General features: G+C 45.1%; 1 protein-coding gene across 1 annotated transcript in view; it reads right to left on the bottom strand.

The window, feature by feature from the left end:
- Nucleotides 1-5454, bottom strand: part of PDE8A (phosphodiesterase 8A) — a 165522-nt gene extending 160068 nt beyond the window's left edge. Inside the window, exon 1 of the mRNA XM_033166621.1 lies at nucleotides 5338-5454. Within this exon, the coding sequence (XP_033022512.1) occupies nucleotides 5338-5403 (66 nt within the window). The 5' untranslated portion in view covers nucleotides 5404-5454. The remainder of the gene's footprint in view (nucleotides 1-5337) is intronic.
- Nucleotides 5455-21647: the final 16193 nt, after the last annotated feature.

Raw genomic sequence — 21647 nt, 5'->3', positions numbered from 1 at the left:
GTGGAGGGGGCAGCCAATTTATGCCTGGCACTGGTCCCAGTAGAGCTTGTGAATACATTTGTTGTTGTTATGTCTGACAAAGGCAAAGTGTGGTTCATTTAAACGGTGCTTTATTGAAGCAAGCCAAGATCAAACCATGGTTTCTGCTTTGGGCTTGTTTCAATAGACTGTAGTTTAGACTAACTACAGTTCTTGTGTTAGACATACAAGAAACTGTGGTTAGTTGAAATGAGGAAGTGGATGTTGCCTATCTCCTCCTCATTGCTGTGTGGGATTAAGGGAAGAGAGCCCTTGCATCTAGGGCTCAAGCGGTTCGTTCCTGTAATGCTAAATGATGGTTTAACATTATGTCCAAACCAGGCCTAAGGCGTTTATGAGAAAACACGACCCTTACGGAAACGAGCAACAGACACAGCAAGCTATGAAATGCTCTGTTTTGCAAGCTCTGTTTAATAGGTGCCTGTCAGCATTGTCAAATTAAGAACCAAATCAACGAAAAAGATTGAAAACCTTGATAAAAGTACCTGAGGAGGAGTTGGACATTAACCCGGATGAAAGGTGTTGTGAAACATTGTGGAGGTGAACTGTGTAAAATACTCCATTTTACTGTTGCGTGACCGAGATAGGCAGGATATTGGATAGGGCTGTACAAAGAGGAATCGGCATGGTTTTCAATATTATTGATTGATTGATTGATTGATTGATTAAATTTGTATACTGCCCTATACCCACAGGTCTCGGGGCGGTTCACAAGATAAAAACAGAATATAAAAACACAAAATGCACAATAAAAAGAAAAACAAAGGCAACCCAATATTCCACTACCACCCCAACACATTTTAAAAGGGCATTGGGTGTTAATCAGGTCAACCAAAGGCCTGGTTAAAAAGAAGCATCTAAAGGTGTGTAATGAAGGCGCCCAGCGAACTTCCATGGGGAGAGCATTCCACAGACTGGGAGCCACTGCAGAGAAGACCCCGTTCTCGTGTTGCCCCCCTCCGGACCTCACATGGAGGAGGAGGCACACGAAGAAGGGCCTCAGAAAATGATCTCAGGGTTCATATGGAAAGAGGAGGTCGTTGAGTTATTGCAGTCCTGAGCTGCTTAGTAGGCCCCATCAAGTTCTAAGGCAGGGATAGCCAAGGGGGTGCCCTCTAGGTGTTGTTGACTACAGCTCCCATCACCCCTAGATAGCATGGCCAAGCCTTAGGGATACTGATGGCGGCAGTCCAGCAACACCGGAGAGCTCCACATTGACTGTCCCTGTGCCAAGGTGGGAGAGGCTGTTGGGGGAGGTGTCTGCTTTTAAATCCGTATCAAAACATCACAGCTTGACATCTAAACCATTAATTCTCCAGTAAGCCATGGAAATGGAACTGCATTTTGTTTGCTATTCTTCAGAATCAGATATTTCAGGAGGTTAATCACTAACCCTCTTATCTAAATAATCTACAAGTGCCTTCAGTATTTATGAAGATGAAGTTCTGCTTCCACTAGTTTCAGCCAGCGGGGCATAATATATTAACAGCAGGCCTTTGAACTTTGAATTGTGCCTCCCCCAATCTGAAATCTCTCTCTCTCTTTTGCACATGTCCAAGCACACACCTGCAATTGCACCCTAATTTAAATCTTGATCAGAATCCCATTCACACACATCCCCGCTGAAATCTAAACTTTTGGCCCTCTGTGCAGTAGTAATGGCTAGAAGAACAACGGTTTGTCCAAATCAACCTAGAGCACAAACTGAAGCCTATTGACACAGTAGCCCCAATGAATTCAGTGGGGATTATTCGAGACTAGGGGTGAAATTTGATTTGATTCTCATTTTAATGCAGACCAGCCTAACCTGCAATTTCCAAAACAACGCAGACACCATCCTTCGAAATTTGCGCTTCTCCAGATTTGGCACTGCAATTCTCCAACTAAGTAATAGGTACAAAAATGCACAAATCAGGGGAAAGTGTTCATTGAAGCGAAAATAGCATACCCAAAAATGGATTGTATTTGGGGAAATTGCTTGTGAAAACATGTATGTTAAAGGAAGAGTGTGCAATAAAATGCTAAGGAATTTTCCTGAGGACTTGGAGGTGAGGGGAATGCTAACTGATGGAGAGAACTGAACTAAAGATTGTAAAAATATAGAAAACGAGAGAGAGAAACTTAAATTATTATTTTAAAACGTATTTATAGTCCACCTTTCTCCCAAGCTGGGATTCAAAGCGGCTGGCAACATTGAAGAGCAACATTATAAAATGCAAGGTAGTAGAAACAAACTAGTTGAAAACAATAATTAAAATACGTCAAAGCTCATTTCGAACCAGCAATTAACGTAGTTTGGCCCGACAGCAGCCCCAGTGGACACTGGACAGCATCATCTTCACCTTCGTTTTCAAAAGCGGGTCTGAATAGGAAGGTCTTAGGGTGTCAGTGGGAGAACTGACAAATTCATCCTGTCCTTCCCTCCCCCCGCCCCCCAGCTTAGGGCTCTTTCATACTTCCATTTGCCCTGCTGTTTTCCCCTGGGCAAACCTGCGGTTTAGCACTGAATCAGAACAAATAGCAATCAGGTTTTCTGGGGGGAAGCAATGGGCAAAGTCAAAACTGCTCAGACCCATGTCTTGAAAGCATGGGACAATAAGAAATGTGGAGTCCTAAATGTGCCTGTAATTACAGACCCTCTCCAAGTTCATGGCTGAGGTGTCATCTGAAGCCAGAGACTTGATCACCCTTAGCTATTACGTTCAAGTTTTGAATGCTGGGTCGCATTGCTTATGAGAGAAAAACTTGGATACCCAAGAGGAAATAAACATTGTTTCTAGTGCTGTCTTCAGGAAACGCCAGTTTTAATTCCAAGAAGTACAACACACACAGTATTATTGAACTGCTGTACCTGGGGGATCAAGGCATACCTAGCCCCGCATCTTTGCAGTTATAGCATTTCATTCAGCAATAAATCTATTATGACCATTGTTATTATTGTTATTATTATTTTACAGAGGAACAAGGGGGGGGGGACCCTGGACAAGATCATAAGCGTTCTTGCAAGTTCAATCTTTTCAAGTCATGTAACAGTCTGAGATTAACAGAAACACTTTAACCTGCCCCAAACTGGCAATTTGTCAATTGTCTCTCACATAGGAAATAATTCGGGGAGGGGCTCTCTTCACACGCCACCTTTTGGCGTGTTTCTCTTTTTAACTAGCCGTCAAAATTGCCACTAAAAGGTGATCTGAGGACAAGGCTGTTATAAGCAGCCGGATTAGATTAGGAGCACAGCCAAGCACAGAAAAAGGATTTGGCAGAAACACAGAATGCCAGGCTTTGACCACCTCTCCCAAAGGTACAAGGAGGAGCCGGTCACTAATTCTTCTGAGATGCAACATCGCCAAACTCATGTGCACATTTTGAACGGCTACTTGCAGTTTTTACAACCAGGCAATTCTCGTTACACAACCCGGGGCGACGCACACACAAAGCAGCACCAATGAATAAACAACAGGTACAATCCAGCTGCCCTCCTGATGCTGGTTCCTTAATCCGGTGTCTTCAAACCCTATAACTCTAGAGTAGTTTCGCCGACGTCATTGGGATTACCCTCAGAGAAAGAGGTTTGCTAACACAGACTTTCAGGAATGAAATTACAGAGAGAGAGAGACTCAGGAAATTGTCGCTTGCACAAGCAGAGTAAATAGGGCGCCTGAATTTCATCCTCTTACACAGACACGGAATGTTCACCAGGGGCATAGCAAGGTAAATTGGTACCAGGGGGCAAAAAAAAAATTGTCACACCCCCCCGAGGCATGGGAAGGTCAGGTGGTACCCGGTGCGGAAAATTTCTTGTCAACCCCCCCCCCATTGATTCCCCGCCCCCGCCGCAAAAATGGTTTTACGTTATTTCATATTTTCTTGCAAAGGAATAATAACAATAACAAAAAAACCTTTTATTTATATCCCGCCCTCCCCGGCCAAAGTCAGGCTCAGGGTGGCTAACATCAGATACATAACATTGGTATAAAATCAAACAATAATTAAATTACCTCCTAAAAACATCTCAAAATCAAATTAAAGTCTAATTAGATGGCTTTCCACAGGGTTAGGGTTGGGAACAGTAAGTGCTCCACTGAACTGAAATTTCAGCCTTCATGACATAGGAAAACAGCCAAGTGAACAGCTATTTTGGTGGAGGAGGGTCAAGATATTAACCGATATGCATGAAATTTCATATATAGCTATATAATCCCTAGTATAGTAAGATAAGACCTTTGGAGCAGGCATTCCCCCCCCCCAAAAAAAATGTTCCTTGATAATTTGTCACCCCCTCCATTATGGAACCCGGGGCGGCCCTACCCCCTCGCCCCCCCTTGCTACGCCCCCCCCCCCTTGCTACGCCCCTGATGTTCACAAAGCACCTGAGACGACGACAACACCCCAAGAAATCTTCATTTTTACCACTACAGGGTAAAAATGTACAGGTTTTTTTTTCCTGACACCACATCCTTTTTTTTTTTTTTGGTTCTTAGACTATTTTGCTACCCTGAGATACAGTGGAACAAAGTTTGGGGCTGAAAGAAAAACAACACCTAAAAACAGTTTTGTTTAAGGTTTGGGTTCGGGCGAATATCTCATTTTTCTGCCACAGTCTCCTTGGACAATCAAACAATGAGATATAAATATCAGCATTACTTGAAGCTCCATGGAATTTATTTGATCCTTAAAATCGACTGTGTGGTTAGAACTTCCAATTTTTACATCAAATGGTTTTTTTTGGGGGGGGGGGTAGGCAGGGCCGAAATCCAACAAAACAGTACATAAATCCTGAAGAAAATTCTAAAGAAATCACCCACACCCACAATTATAGAAATATTGCTCCTTCTTCCAAGATAACCCTGCCACAAATGTGACAGCAACTTCAGCATTCACTTTTTTTACAGTTTCCGCTGCCTTCTAAAGGTTTATTACTCTGTGGGTTTTTATTTTTATTTAAAATAGCACTGTTTACACCATTTTGTTCAGAGGTTGTATATACGCAGTCAGACTGCCGGGCTCTGATTGAACGGCTTTCTTCCAAAGTATAAGTGTTGGGGGATTTTTTTTTTTTTTAGTTTAGAGTACAGCAAATAAAACAAAACTCTGCTGTTTATCTCTCTCCAAGTCAGAGCATTCCCAATTCAAGACTCTTTGCCCCCCCACCCCGCCTTTATTCCTCACCTCCCTGACTTTGTACACAATTTTGAACAGGCAGGCTCCAGAACACCCCCACCTCACTGCCCCCCCCTGTTCTTATCTAGAGTCTTCTGTTGCCAAATTAAGAAGAAATAAATGCATAATTTCCCCCACCTTGTACAGAGGGCCATTGAGAACGTTTCTGTTTTCCAAAGCTCCGGTGTCTTCCATTTCCTCCATGCTCTCTTGATTTTAAAAGTTTGGATTTCCAGTGTAAACATCAAAGTGCCCCCCCCAGCAGACAAAAGCAGTGCTTCTCCAGTGGAGTAGGACAACTGAGCTACTTCTGTTAAGTAGCTCAGAGGGTTGTGGTGGTGGTGGTTCCCCCCCTGCCCTCCTAAAGTCTTCTTGGTCTAATCCTAGATTTTCAAATCACGCTTGGTAGGTTTGTTAAGGAGCGCGCAACATGTGAGCAGGGGATGGTATGTATTTCCCTCTCCGAGGTGGGTTGATCTTGTAGCCTGCATAAAAACCCCTCTCTGATCTTATTCTGCAGAGTGGCTTTTTAAAAAGACAAAACAACAGTAAAAATCAGATTGTGTTTTTTTTCCGGGAGGGCAACTTCCCAAATCAGAAGTAATTCAACAGGTTAGCTCCTCCTCCTCCTCCTCCTCCTCCTCCTCCTCCTCTCCTCTCTCTCTCTCTCTCTATATATATATATATATATCTAGGATTTAAAAAAAAACTATATGCAAGGTCACCTGGCAACAAATCCTTTCACGTCACTGAAGGTAATAAAGTCAACTTACATTTAAGCCTTATTATCTGCCTGAGTAAATATTGTTGTTGGATAAGCAGAACCTTGGAATGGCAAGAGGGATGAATGAATGACTAAATCTCTCTTTGTCGCTCTCACGATATGCATCTGATTTATGTTCTAAATATGACTTATCAACCGATGGAAATAATTTTTTAATACAAGTATCCCCTGCTTTTTTCAACTATTGATCAAGTTAGCACTTGCGTTTCGGTACATTTGCACACACACAACCGAAACCTCGACGCGGAGCCGTTGGGTAAGATCTCTTATCCGAGCGAAGGAAGGAAGGAAATCGCTTTGGAGAAGGATTTTCTCTTTTATTTGCTTGCACTGGTGAGACACTGGAACCAAAATAGTCTAAATGATAAATAATCGAGACAGGGATCTTCCAGTAATATAATCCCCCACTGTTAGGCGAAGTTTATACATCAAGACCAAAAGAAGGGGGGAATGTGCACCCCATTTCCAATAGCTGGAGATGAATAAAGCATCTGGAGAAACTGCTGCTCTGTTTGGGAGAAGCAAGAAGGAGAGGACCGAAAAAATGGCCTGGATGTACGTACAACCAAAATAACAAGTGTGTGATTGTTGCAGTTGACTTGCAGTCCCATAGATTAATTCATCAAACAAGCATGGGGACCAGCCACAGTATGGGAGCCTCCCACATGGGCCAAAGCATCTCATAACAGAGCATTTATGTGCAAGGCCGTCTTAAGCATATCCGGCGCCATAGTGCAAAGATCCCTCCGGCGGCGCCCCCCCCCCCGCAACTCCAAAACAAGGGAGGGGGGCGGTGGAAAACATCCTCTGCCCTGATCGCCGGCGCGGTGGCGGCAATCAAGCAGGAAAACATGCTGGCGGACATGCTCTCCGGTGTCGGGGCACCTGGGAAGGCTGCGCGCCGCCTTTCGCCAGGGAGCAGGAGAAGGACAACGACTGGGAGCAGGGCCGTCTTTAGCAGATGCAGAGGCTTGGGAGGGAAGCTGCACGCCCATATAGTTGGTGGGGTGCAGCTGGCAAACGTGCAGGGAAAGGGGAGGCTGCCAGCAAAGCCACGCAGCTCCCCCACTCGCTAGGGCGCCCCTGAGAGGCCGGTGCCCTGGTGCAACGAACCACTAAGACCAATGGGGAAGACGGCTCTGTTTATGTGGCCTGAGAACATAGACAAAATGCTTGCAGTGGTCCAACCGATTACAGAAGTGGTTTTCAACCACTGTGTCTTGAATGACGGTCAGGGGTGCCACGGGCAACACTGGCCTCTGTCCCTCTTCCCTCCCCTCCCTCCTCTGATGCCCTCTCGTGACTCTGCCTCCCAAAGGCCTGCACAGCTGTTTGTTTCAGCAGCCCTATTTGTTACAGACTCCCCAGGCAAATGCCACCTCTGGGGCTAGTTAGGGGGTGGTGGTTGCCAGGAGCTGAGGTGGCCTTGGAATAAACAAGCAAGTGGGCGAGGGAGCCCAGCCAGCCAGCCCTTGATGTTGGGAATGAACAGCCCCCTGTGGGGCAGTGTGAGGAGGCATCTCTCTTGGGGGCGGGATGGCAGGCAGTTCAGAGACCAGGCAAGGGGTGACGTAACATACCGTGTTTCTCCTAAAATAAGACACCGTCTTAGATATTTTTTTCGCTCAACAAAACACATTATGGCTTATTTTCAGGGGTGTCTTATTTTAACCGTGTCGCATCGGTACGCTGCATAGCCACGCCTCTCCAGGCTGTTTTAATGGGAGGTACCACGTCACTATGGCTTATTTTCGGGGTATGGCTTATTTTTGGGGAACGGCCTATATTTCACAAATGCATAGAAATCCTGCTATGGCTTATTTTATAGCTATGTCTTATTTTAGGAGAAACAGGGTACTGGGAGTCAATGTAGGTCTTTTAGGACTGGTGTTATATTCACTGCGGCCTCTCCCAGTCACCAGTCTAGCTGCCACATTCTGGATTAGTTGTAGTTTCTGGGTCACCTTCAAAGGTAGCCCCATGTAGACTGCACTGCAGTAGTCCAAGTGGGAGATAACTAGAGCATGCACCACCCTGGCGAGACAGTCTGCGGGCAGGTAGGGTCTCAGCCTGCGTACCAGATGGAGCTGTTAGACAGCTGCTTTGGATACAGAATTGACCTGCACCTCCATGGACAACTGTGAGTCCAAAATGACTGCCAGGCTGCGCACCTGGTCCTTCAGGGGCACAGTTATCCCATTCAGGACCAGGGAGTCCTCCACACCTGCCCACCCCCTGTCCCCCCAAAACAGTACTTCTGTCTTGTCAGGATTCAACCTCAATCAATTAGCCACCACCCATCCTCCAACCACCTCCAGACACTCACACAGGACCTTCACTGTTTTCATTGGTTGTGATTTAAAGGAGAGGTGGAGCTGGGTATCATCCGCATGCTGATGAACACCCAGCCCAAACCCCCTGACGATCTCTCCCAGCGGCTTCATATAGATGTTAAAAAGCTTGGGGGAGCGAATGGAACCCTGAGGCACCCCACAAGTGAGAGCCCAGGGGTCTGAACACTCAAGAAATGATGGTGTTTTTGCCCCTGAAAAATGCCTCTCTTTTGATAAATAAGAGTAGTGGTTTGAGAGAGTAGTTCAGCTGCAAGCTTTTTGGAGGATACTGAATATCTAGATCCATTTCAGCTAGGGTTCAAACCCCAGTCGTAGTTGCTCCAGTGGACAACCTTCACTGAGAGAGAGAGAGAAGGGGCTAATACAACCCTCTCTCCCTCCTGGTTGCCTAGCTACTATCTCAAAACTGTCCAACTCTTCCTCCAACTGTATCCTCTGAATCTGCTGGTCTCTCTGCTTCTGGGAACGCTGAAGGAAGGGGGAGGGCGGATCTTCCCCTTTTCCCTCTGTTAAAGGCTGTGCTGTCTGTGACTGCATTCCTCCCTCTTCAGAGTCATACTAGGCTCTCACATCCGATCAGCCCCAGCCAACAATGTCTAGAAGGCTCCAGGTTCCTCATCCCTACCACAAAGGTAACTCTGGGACAAACAAGCCATGGCTGCTCTCCCTTCAAAAACCTAAGAGCATAGGAGCCAAGTCCTAGGGACTGAGTGCCCTCCCTCCCATAAAATATTTTAGGGGGCCAGCCCCCCACCCACAAAGCTAATGGGTATTGCCATTCAAATGGTGTATGTGCACCGCATCATGTGATCAGTTTTGTGGGGCAGGGCATACCTGGGACCCCCTAATATTTTATTCAAGTTGGCACCCCTGCCTATGAGTCTGCAGTTATCCAGATTTGGCTCTGTTAATTGAATTCTTTAATTTTATCTTCTTCACGGCCCACTAATTTCTGCTGTGAGGCTTAGTACTCATTGTATCTCAGTTGCAGCTATTTTATGATGGCTGGGGCAGAGGGACGCTTGCAACCAGGAAAGACAGAATATTATATTATTGCCTGGGTGAACTCCTGCCTCAGGCTATTTCAGGGGCCAACGTCATGCCTACCTCCAAGATCTTCAGGCGGCTGCAGATGAATGATGTCCCCCAAACACGAGGCATTTTTCTTGCTTGCAAAACTCTCCTGCCCACCCTGGAAAAAGGTCAGGCTCCTTCTTTTGGCAACGGTCTTTGATTTCGAGATCCGTTTCCCCTGGACTGATCCTTTCAAGCTTTTAGGATTAATAAAATGATCAAATAGCTGGAAAGGTCAACCAGGTCTGTGAAGCATGCATTTCAAATCACTTTAATGAAGCAACGTTTCATAGGGAGAAAGGAATCTTTCGGATTAACTCTCTGCTCTTCTGAGGCCCAGCGGAAGCGAAGAAAGAAAGGGAAAAGATCAGGGGTTGTAGCCCATGCTAGAACTCGGAGTAGACTCATTGAAGTGAACCAACTCAGGTTCATTATTTTCAATAGGTCTACTCTCATTTGGGAGAATCTTGCAACTCTGGACTTCCCACCTTCCCCTCTGTGGGTTCTGTTATTAAACCATTTCTACTGCATTTTTAAAAAATAATAATCCATTTTTTAAATAACTCCATCGTATCCATTGTTCTCGTTACATTACAAGTGTTATTGCAATCCCACTAATGTTTTCAACTGCTTACAGTGGTCTTTAAGGGAAATTGTAAATTTCCCCCATTCCTTATTAAAGTTTCGGTCTTCCTGGTTCCTGAGCTTTCTGGTCAGTTTTGCCATTTCGGTGTAGTCCAATAGTTTCATTTGCCATTCTTCTCTGGTAGGGGCCCTCGCTTTTTTCTATCCGGGTGGCCCAAAGACCTCAGAGTTCAAGGCCCACTTGCCTGAGGCGACTACTTCTTTCCACCCAATGGTAGGGCCGGCGTTTTGGAACCACCCCTGCTAACCCTTCCCTGTCTTCGTTCACTCCGACTTCCCTACATCGCCTTTGATAGCTAGCTGGCAGAACATGAATTGTTTCATTCCTTTTATCCTGTCCTCTTTTTCTCTGGCTCGCGAGAGGCAGTGGAACAAGATCAGAAATTGCTCGGACTAGACTCTACTCCCACCATCGCAACCTGTTTCTAAACCTCAGGTGGGAAGTCTGTCAAGCCAATTAGATGACTTCCCTGTACTGTGCGACTGACGGACTGACTGACGGACTGACAGGCTCTAATCAAAAGGGAAACGGATCGGAATGAGTCTGCCCAGTTCTCTGCTTCTCTTGCTTGTTAAGCAGATCCGAAAGGGGAGGCTCCATCTCTCCAGTTCCCCTCTTGCCCTGCCTCTCTCCCGCTGTGGACTTTCTTTCTGTTCAGATAAGGTACTTGGAATACCAACCTTGCAAGAAGGGAGGCAGGGAGGGAGAATGGTACAACTTGTTACTGGGTCCATTCCACGTCAGCCCAAACAACCCCCCCCCCCCTCTGGGGAAATAAAACTGATAACCGCTACGAAAGAAAGAAGAGGTGTGGGTTGCCGCTTACAAAGGCCAGGTACAAAGGGGGAAAGGACTCCCGCATTTTGAGAAGTGCCATCGAAACATTTGGACGGTGCTTTCAGAGGGTGTGAAGGTTTATTTAGCCATAATCCATTCCAACCTGAAAGCCGCTGGCCCCGCCGGATGTTATTGGGAATACTCAGATGGTTGTAGGACAGCAATAGGTAGGCCATGTGGCACTCTCCACATGTTGAGACAGTGTGGTGTAGTGGTTAGGCTGTTCTCCAACTGGAGTGCTCACAGGACAGTGTTTCCCAGTTGTCGGTGTTTATACAGTACTACATTTTTTAAGATTTGCCTTGAGACAGTCTTTAAACCTCTTTTGTTGACCACCAGCGTTACACTTTCCATTTTTAAGTTCGGAATAGAGTAGTTGCTTTGGAAGATGATAAAGCGTGTTCTCCTTCATGGAGAGCACGTGTTGCGGTCGGGGCTAGCAAGTCACCCCTCTGCTGCTGGGCGGGTTTGTATGGATGGCCACTACTGCGATTGGGCTCTGGCTGTCATTGGGGAGATTTCTATGTTGCAACTTGTTGATGGACAGTCCAGAGCCTATAAATGACCCTGCACTCAGCGTCGGAGCCCTCCTGGCTTCGTGCATCAGATCGCCCGCCCTCCCGCCCTGTTATTAGGCCTCTGCGTTGACCTTGCTATGCCTGTCATGGGGTCGTCTGCATTGTAGCAGGGGCCTGGTAGGAATTTTTCCACTTGGCTGATTGGCTGGTGCCATTTGGTTTTCGCCTACTGCGTAGCAATTAGTCACAACTTGTAAGGTTGGCGGTTAGGCATTGGTTATAAATTGGTTTAGGAGGGGCAGAGTTGGCTGTGGCTGCCCCTCCTAAGCTGTGAAGGGGCAGGTTGGCTGTGGTTGCCCCTTCAAGGCTGCGGCGGCGAGGGGAATTCCGTTAAAGGAATCCAGGGGCTCACCATGCTTGTCCGTTTCCCCCCGGTCAGGGGACAGGGCCCACGCAAGAGCCCCTGGGAGCATTAGGGGAGAACGGGCGCACACTCTCTCCCCAAAGCGTTTTCCCCTATACTGACTCCACAGGCGGGTGGATGTCAGTTCTGTCCCCAGCGGGACAGATAGTCTTAACCAATGCCTAAGCAACCACTCACTTATTTTGTATTCAATAAAGTTGTGGCCAAATTAATGCCAAAAACCTTAAACTTATATCTGGTGTGAGGTGTGTTTTACTTGAGGGGTGGATTGGGGACCTCGACACGCAATCAGGCATCCGCACAACATGACCAGTCCAACAAAGTTAATGTTGAAGAATTATTGCTTCAACATTGGTGATCTTTGCTTCATCCAGTACATTGATATTAGTTCGCCTGTCTTCCCAAGTGATGTGTATGATTTTTGTGTATGTGTATGACACCGTTGATGGAATTTTTCGAGAAGCTGGCGATGGCATTTGCAAGTGATTCATGTTTCACAAGCATACAGTAAGGTTGGTAGTACAACAGCTTTGTAAACAAGCATTTTGATTTCCCTGCAAATCTCCCAGACACTCGAACTCAGAATGCAAGGGGGAAACATGCTAAGAGGAAGGCACGCTTGGCAAATCCACACCGTGATCAACTCCCGCCCGGAAACCAATGTCCCCACTGTGGAAAGACGTATGGGTCCAGAATTGGCCTCCACAGTCACTTACGGACTCATTGTTAAAACCGTGTTTATGGAAGACAATCTTACTCAGCTACGAGGGATCGCCAAAGAAGAAGAAGAAGAAAGAAGTGGTTAGAGCATCAGACTAAGACCTTGGAGATCTGGGTTCAAATCCCTACTCACCCATGAAGCTCACTGGGTGACCTTGGGCCAGTCACTGTCTCTCAGCCTAACTTACCTCTAAAGAGGGGGGCAGAACCATGTGCCACCTTGAGCTCGTTTGTGAAATAGGTGTGATATCAATGCAGTAAAATAAAAATAGATATACCGGTAGATGCTTTTGGAATTGTGCTGCCCATTATAGCCAACGGTCATGAGAGAAGGCAGCAGTAGTCCCCCAACATCTGGAGAAGTATAATGTAAGCATAACAACAACAACAACAACAACAACAACAACAACAACAACAACAACAACAACAACAACAATGCATTTATTGGGGGAAATTTAGCCTAAAAATACATACGTTAATGAAAAGAATGTATTAGTTACTGTGTTGGACTAGGACCTGGGAGACCAGGGTTCAAATCCCCCCTAAGCCACATGAAGTTCACCTGGGGCCCCTCACTCACTCTCAGCCGAACCCGCCTTGCAGGGCTGTTGTGAGGAGGAGAGCTACGAGTGCCGCCTTAAGTTCCTTAGAGGAAAGGGGGAATAGAAAACTAATGTGTGAATAAAAATAAATAAAATAAACATGCATCTCATTAGAAAAAATGCATGCAAAAACTTGGCAGAATTGCACAGAAAATGTGTCTATTTAGGAGATGCATGCATGTATTTGTGCATAAATGCTGATGTGTTTCTCAGGAGCAATTTTTTTTTTAATTTAAAAAAATTGAACCCCCCCCCCCTCCTCTACATATTGTGGAAAAGTGATGAGCGGAAAGTAAGAGTGGAGAAAAAGGAGAAATCAGAAGAGACAGGTCTGTTCTATGTGCAGCCTGATGAACAGGGTGGGGGCAAATGGAATAGCAGAACCCCGCCTTGGTGCCCAGCAGGAGAAAAAATTGCTGAGCAGAGTCCTGTGGTCTGGCCTTAGTGGGAGGGGTCCCCGTCTTGCTAGCTCCCCCAAGCACAGCGATTTCTATTTTCTTTTGAGCACATGCTGATCTTAGCCCAACCTGCCCATAGATGAAGACTGTTTTCTTCCACTCCTTATAAAGAGCTTGCGATCTGCTTTTTTAACTCACTTGCAAATTCCCTACTGAGTTCATTCATTCTGGGAAGGAAGGAGGCAGCCGGCCAACCCGAAATTTCAAATTGCTTTGTGTTGTTGATAACCGGTTTATTTTGGTTCTTTGTCAAGGTCAGCGGCAGCTCTTGCGGCTCGCTTTATGTATCAATTTGCCATCTTTCCCCTCAGCGAAAGAAAATGAATCCAGCCGCGATGGGGCTGCAGGATTGGAGTGCGGAGCAAGACTCTCTTCGCGAACATCCCTTACTGATTTCAGGCTGCAATCCTGCATATCTTTAAGGCCTTTTTTTTCATCTGTTTAAAATATTTGTGCTCCGTGTTCTCTTTCTCCCCATTTACTTCCAACTTTTCATATATATATATATATATATATATATATATATATATATATATTAGCCACCCCCTCCCCGCTCAAAAAATTCATTTACTATGGTAAAGAGTGTGTGTAATTGTATATATTAGTGAAAACAACATACCAAAAATGCATTGTGTTACGGGAAAATGCTTTGCAGAAATGCACGTTACGGGAAACTGAAAACAAAAATGGTATATTTGTAGGAATTGACACTGAAATGCTGGTGGATTTTCATGAGGACTTTTAAAGAAAAAAAATGCTTTATTTTCCAACGCTGGTGATTTAGTCCGAATTTGCGCTTCACGTAGTTACTGTTTTTCTTTTTCTGATCTGTACGTTCTCTAGACTTCCTTGAAGCTGTATTTTTGAAAAGTCAGTAAATATATATTTGAAAAGAATCACAAGCCAATGCTGAATTCATGAGAACTGAATTGAAGATCTGGAAAAATGAGACATTCTCCCATGTTTTCCGTTGTATTTTGGATAGTTATTTTCGCCCTGGGACCACGTGGTGAATAGCCAGCTATCAATGTGAAACATAAAATAAATAAAGCTGATTTTCATAAAGCCATTCTACTACTCTAACCACTACGGCACACAGACATTTCGTTGTAAAGAGCCAGTGTGGCGAAGTGGTTCGACTAGAAGCGAAGAGACCTGGGTTCGAATCCCTTCTCAACCATGAAGCATACCCCTTTACTTTCATTGAGTGATTGCCACCAGGACTGTACATTGACTTTGGCCTAAGCCAGAACTGAATCAGGCCAATTGAGAATGATCTGGGCTTTGGGCCAAGTTGGGTTGAGACACAGCCCCAGATCAGCCTAGATTAGGTCAGGTTGCCCGGAGTGGTCTGATGCTGTCAGTTCCTTCCCAGCAAGGAACGCACTTGGGAAGCAGACGCCAGCAGGATTGATCCTGCACTCACCAGCTGGAAGGATCAATGCTGCATGCTTCAGTGTGCCTCTTTTCTTTGCAAGCGCCTTCGCTGCAGGGAAGACCCATGCAAAGCGGCATTCTCAGGATCAAGCCCTCAAGGAAGGGATGGAGACCCCTATGAAAGACCCCTTTGCCATGTCCCCAAATTGGTTCGGGGTTGGATCTGGGGCAGGTGCTTCCCACGCTGGCCAGGATCAGGATGGGGGGGGGGCTGTGCACAGCCTAGGTTGCCCCTTATTCTGGGGTGGCATGTAGGAAGAAAAAAAAGTAAAGTTAAAGGACCTCTGGGTGGCTAAGTCCAGTCAAAGGTGACTCTGGGGTTGTGATGCTCATCTCGCTTTCAGGCCGAGGGAGCCGGCGTTTGTCCACAGACAGCTTTCCAGGTCATGTGGCCAGCAGGACTAAACCACTTATGGCACAACAGGACACCATGACGGAAACCAGAGCACATGAAAACGCCATTTACCTTCCAACCGCAGTGGTACCTATTTATCTACTTGCACTGGTGTGCTTTCGAACTGCTAGGTTGGCAGGAGCTGGGACAGAGGAATGGGAGCTCACCCCGTTGCGGGGATTCGAACCGCCGACCTTCTGATCGACAAGCCCAAGAGGCTCAGTGATTTAGACCACAGCACCACCTGCGTCCCTTTATGTGGGAAAAAAACATTATTAATGTGAATGGGGGGAAACCCCTTCCACCACCATGCAGACTCTCCAAGTGTCCCTATTTTCCAGGAACTTTGAGTATATGTGTATACAGAAGTATATACAAAAGTATGTTTTCCCTCTGTCTCCCTGCAGGAAATTTATATAGGACCTTTACACAGAAAGTTTACTTTCTGTTATCAGTTAGGAGCTCAGCGTTCCCAGGAGCAGCTTAACAGACTCACAAGAACAGGTTAATCTACAATGCTAATGCCGTCAGCAAACAGAGAAGCAATATCTGAATATTTTCCTCCAGATTAGCCTCAAGGTATGCATCGGGGTAGTGCGGGGAAAAGGTGGTGTGTGTGTCTGTGGAACACAGGAAGCTGCCTGAGGCACATTCGTACCAGACCTCTGAAGCAGTAGGATACCACTTTAAACTGTCATGGCTTCCCCCCAAAGAATTATGGGAGCTGTAGTTTGTTACGGGTGCATAGAATTGCTAGGAGACCTTCCTATTTCCCTCCCAGAGCTTCAGTTTGCAATGTACACACCCTCCGACATTTCTCCGATGAAAATAGGGGCATCCTATTCCATTTATTCCATTATCATCATCATCATCATTTCATTATTTGTACCCAGCCCATCTGATTGGGTTGCCCCAGCCACCCTGGGCACCTTCCAACATATATAAAAAGATAATAAAACATTAAACATTTTTTTAAAAAAATCCCTATACCAAGATGCCTTCAGATGTCTTCTAAAGGTTGTCTAGTTGCTTATCTCATTGGCTCAGGGGGTCTCATAACTCCATACCCTCCAACATTTCTCTGATGAAAATAGGGACATCCTAAGGAAAAGTGGGGATCCAGGTGGCGCTGTGGGTTAAACCACAGAGTCTAGGACTTGCTGATCAGAAGGTCGGCGGTTTGAATCCCTGCCACGGGGTGAGCTCCCGTTGCTCGATCCCAGCTCCTGCCCACCTAGCAGTTCGAAAGCACGTCAAAGTGCAAGTAGATAAATACGGACCGCTGCAGCAGGAAGGTAAACGACATTTCCGTGCGCTGCTCTGGTTTCGCCAGAAGCGGCTTTGTCATGCTGGCCACATGACCCGGAAGCTGTCTGCAGACAAACGCCGGCTCCCTCGGCCTATAGAGCAAGATGAGTGCCGCAACCTCAGAGTCGGACACGACTGGACCTAATGGTCAGGGGTCCCTTTACCGTTTAAGGAAAAGTGGGATCAAATCAGAAACCAGATGGCTTCTGGCTGTCCCTGGAAAATAGGGACACTTGGAGGGTCTGAAAGTGGTTTAACAGTCCATCTCTCTTCCTATGGAACCATTCGATTTCTTTAATTGGGTTGTTTTTATTGTGTAGTTGAAAGTGCCTTAAAATGAGCTCTGGAAGTCTTAATTTTGTGCATGGTTACTTAAGTCCCAGCTTCCATTGTCCCTGGTCTTTAGGCACACTTGCTAGGGCTGATGGGAGTTATAGTTTAGCAAGCTTCAGGGGGCCAAGGGTTCCTAACTCTTGTTATAGTGAATTCAACAAACAATGGCATTTGGACTAGACTCAGCAGGAGTGCCATCTTGGCCCCGGGGCTGTGCATAGCCGTGGCACCAAAATTTGTGAGTGCCTGGCCCCTTCATGGGGAATTTTGTGGGTGCTTGAGAAACCAGGACCCCGGGGAGTTGGCACCTATGGAACTCAGTGAAGGTTGCAATCCTACAGGGTACTTACTTGGGAGTAAGGTTTACACTACTCTTTTGGACTTACTTCTAAGCAAAGGTGCGCACGTTTACTTCAGGCTGTTATTATCTCAAAAGTCAACTAAGAAATAAAATCTAACCAATAAAACTGCTTTCTCAAGCGGATTCCTAGGCAATTAGCTGCTGTCACAACGCCCTCTAGCGTTGCAACACCCCAATTTTTTTACTGCCTCTTTCTTATCAAGCCATTCCACAACAATATGAAGAATTCTAGAAACAGATGCAGATAACGGCTAGACTTGAGAGCAAGAGTGTGCTCTGTGGTGGGGGCATCCCTCATGCGTGTTTTCCCACAAGCAGCTCTTCAAAACAAGACAGGAAATGTTGCTTTCTTTCTCTTTTTTTGCAAGTATTCATTTCAATTACTTGCAGAAGTCTCTGTGGTTTTGCACGTATTCAAAGGAATACGTTGAATGTGCGTTAAATGTTTGGTGTGGATGTCTGAAAACACAAAACACACACACACACACAGAGGATTTGGGTTTTCTGGGGTGAGTGGGGGTCAGGGTGTAGCCATTCTTGTCCAAGGCAGAACGAGAAACACCAAAAAGTTCACAAATGCAAACATGTTTTATCGGCATAAAAATACATATTGAGGAAATCAGTATTGAAAATTTAATTTACAGCACTGGTGGGTATCCTTAAAATTCCCACGATTCGGCATTTCTTAACAATAATAACAACAATAAAAAGCATTTTTGCTTATCTAAACAAGCTCACGAAATCAAATGTGTTGGCACACATGGGAACTTAAAAAAACAGAAAACCAGAAGTGATGTTCATTGAGAGAAGGTACGATACAAAGTCTAGAGCTTTAGAAAGCACTATGCGGATGTGGTTGTGTAGGAAAGTGACCAAGCCCTTTCTCCTGACCCATCTCCAGACCCATACACTGGAATAAGGGGCTATGTGCGCGAATTTCCTGCCATTACCACACCACCTCATGAAAACAGTGGCCAACTAGAGACCTAAGGGGAACCTGCAAGCAGGAGCTGAACTCAAAAGCCCTCTCCATTCCACCAGCTGGCATTCGGAAGCAGCAGAAGTAAAACATAGCCTTACTTGTTTATTGTTTTATTCTTATTCATTTATTTGTCTATTCTTTTAAGGCCATCCACGTTGGTAGCCATCACCGCCCTGTGGAATGCCCTCCTGTCAGATGTCAAAGAAATAAACAACTTTTAGAAGACATCTGAAGGCAGCCCTGTTTAGGGATTCTTTTAATATTTGGTGAATCATTGTATTTTAATATTCTGCTGGAAGCTGCCCAGAGTGGCTGGGGAAACAAATAAATTATTATTATTATTATTATTATTATTATTATTATTATTATTACTACTACTACTACTACTATTACTATTATTATTATTATTGGCTTTTATTTTGTCTGCCTTGAATCTTCCAATATTCAGCTTCATTTAAAGTCCCCAAGTTCTAACCGGGGGGATTATCTACCCATTTTCTCTGCATCATGCATAATTCTATATTATATTAAGTAGAATCACAGAATTGTAGAGGTGGAAGGGACCCTGAGGATCATCTATCCCAACGCCTTGCAATGCGGGAATATGCAGCTGTCCCATAAAGGGATCGAACCTGCAACCTTGGTGTTATCAGCACCATGCTCTAACAACGGAGTCATCTAGGGGGCCTGCGTTCAGGAAAAGCATGAGGTTCAGAGTTATATATGAAGGCCCGGCCTCCTAAGGTGGACCTTTAGGAATCTCCCATTTCAAAGGGCAAAGGTTGTGCCAACTTTAAGGATGGAGAGATCTATATTTTTTTTCTGGTCTGGCAAATTTTGCAAATACTGTATACATTCATAACTTTGCGCCGCGGTTTCCTGCATATTCTTTCGGTGTGCATTTCATCACAAGGTACGCACTTGGTTTTGCGTTCACCCATCAAAGAAACTCAAACCATGGCGTGCTGCGAACAAGTAACAATGCTTGTACGTGCTGCTGGGGGGGAAAAGGTCTCCCTCTTGTGGTTTGTTTGGAAAGAAACAGACTTTGAGGATCAATTGTGCACCGAACCGTAAGCCGGCACAATAGTTTGCTTCCTGTCGGCCCAGGAAAGGGAGAGTGAGTTAGGCACAGTTCAGGAGTCACGAATGTCATAGTTTGGCATACTATGCTGTGTGAAGCGGGCCGCTGTTTCCAGAAGTGTATTGCAAAGAACAGAGAAGGGAGGAAAGTAGGATAGAATTGGGCCAATATGTGTAGCAAATCAGGAACCACCAAATCAGGCATGTTGGCTTAAAAATGCCGACCAAATTCAGTTCACGAGGGTCCCTAGCCTTTGTGTGATGGATTGCAAGCACATAGCTCCCCTACTCCAATGAATGGGCGTCAAGCGGGTCCACAGAGGGCATGATACGATTCCCCCCATGATTAATAAATTCAGTTACAGCCGCATCAGCATGGGGGGGCTTAACCTTTTCGAAACAACAACAACACAAGTCAAACTAACCTAAATAGCTTATACAAAATCAGTAAAAACCAAGGTCCATATAAGATCTGTGTATTTAAATATCTTGCCTTAAAATTTTTTTATGAAGTGTGATGTGTACACACAAACACACACAAACTAGAAAAGATACTGGAAAGATTTCTGTCAAAACTCAGGTCTAACCTTTCTAGCTGCCTTTTTGAAAAGAGGTAGATGTCGAGCAGGATCAACCAGTTGACCTCTAGGAGGCTGAAAAGTACTGTTGAGGTTTGTGCATCCTGGAAGTGAAGGTAAGGAGAGACTTCAAAGATAGGTGGAAGTCTTTCAAAAAGCCAGCCAGAAGACCTGTACTGCTGATGAGGAGTTGCAACTTTGGCCTAGACGAGCTAAGGGCCACTTCACACATTACAGTGTTTGAGGGCGCACCCAGGTTGTTTTAAAGGCTACAGAACCTATACAGGAAAGGTTAGATTCAGAGTAACGACACACATGACGTAACAGGCTGTATGTAGCCGTGTAACTTCTATTTCAAAGGACAATTCAACATATCATATCACAATGTGTAATTCCATAGACCAACTTATCATATGAGCGGAACATATTCTGAGAGATTAAAGTTCAGCAGATTGATCAGGAACTTATGTTGCTAACATAAGAACTGAATAGACTGTACAGGTGAAACTCGAAAAATTTGAATATCGTGGAAAAGTCTATTTATGTAAGCAACTGTTTTCATTAGCTACTGGAGTTTAATATATGAGATAGACTCATGACATGCAAAGCGAGATATGTCAAGACTTTGCTTGTTATAATTGTGATGATTATGGCGTGCAGCTGATGAAAACCCCAAAGTGGAAATTGTTAATTTGGGGTTCTCATCAGCTGTATGCCATAATCATCACAATTATAACAAATAAAGGCTTGACATATCTCGCTTTGCATGTCATGAGTCTATCTCGTATATTAGTTTCACCTTTTAAGTTGAACTATTGAAAGAAATGAACCTTTCCATGATATTCTAATTTTTTGAGTTTCACCTGTATCTCCTGATCAATCCGCTGGACTTTAATCTCTCAGAATATGTTCCGCTCGTATGGTAAGTCGGTCTATGGAATTACATATTGTGATATGATATGTTGAATTGTCCTTTGAAATAGAAGTTACACAGTTACATATAGCCTGTTAAGTCGTGTGTGTCGTTACCAGTATAGTATTCACGTAACAAAAGTTTCAGCAGTGTTTTGTAGATTCAGAGTAAGCCAGATGCACTTCGGTCCTATGGAAATGAATGCGAAGGTCAGCTACAAGTCACTTCCATAAAATTGTGGAACTTGAAGGGAACCCAAGGGACTGAGACGGCAACCTTGGCGTTATCAGCGCCAGAGTGTTCTACTGATTTCAGGTGGGACCCAACAGCAACTAACAGTCTGGATCTAACCAAGAGTAGCAGGAGCCCTTTGAAAATGTAGGCATCTTCTAAAAAAAGCGATTTTAAAAAAATGTTAAGTGGATTTAGTGATTTAAGGCTGCAATCCTGTGCATCTGGAAATGAGCCACGTCCAGCACAGTGGAGCTTACTTCTGAACAAAAATATGCATGAATGGGGGGGGGGGGAAACACAGAACATACAGGCACATTTTGGGCTTGCCTCTGTGTAATGTGTGAATAGGCTCTTAGGGCACCTTGTTCATGTTACCTCCGTTGGGGTGGGTGGGGAGGTGGTCACTGT

The sequence above is a fragment of the Lacerta agilis genome, chromosome 13 (assembly GCF_009819535.1).
Source record: "Lacerta agilis isolate rLacAgi1 chromosome 13, rLacAgi1.pri, whole genome shotgun sequence".
NCBI classification, from domain to species: Eukaryota; Metazoa; Chordata; class Lepidosauria; order Squamata; family Lacertidae; genus Lacerta; species Lacerta agilis.
This window is presented reverse-complemented; position numbering and strand designations above follow the sequence as displayed.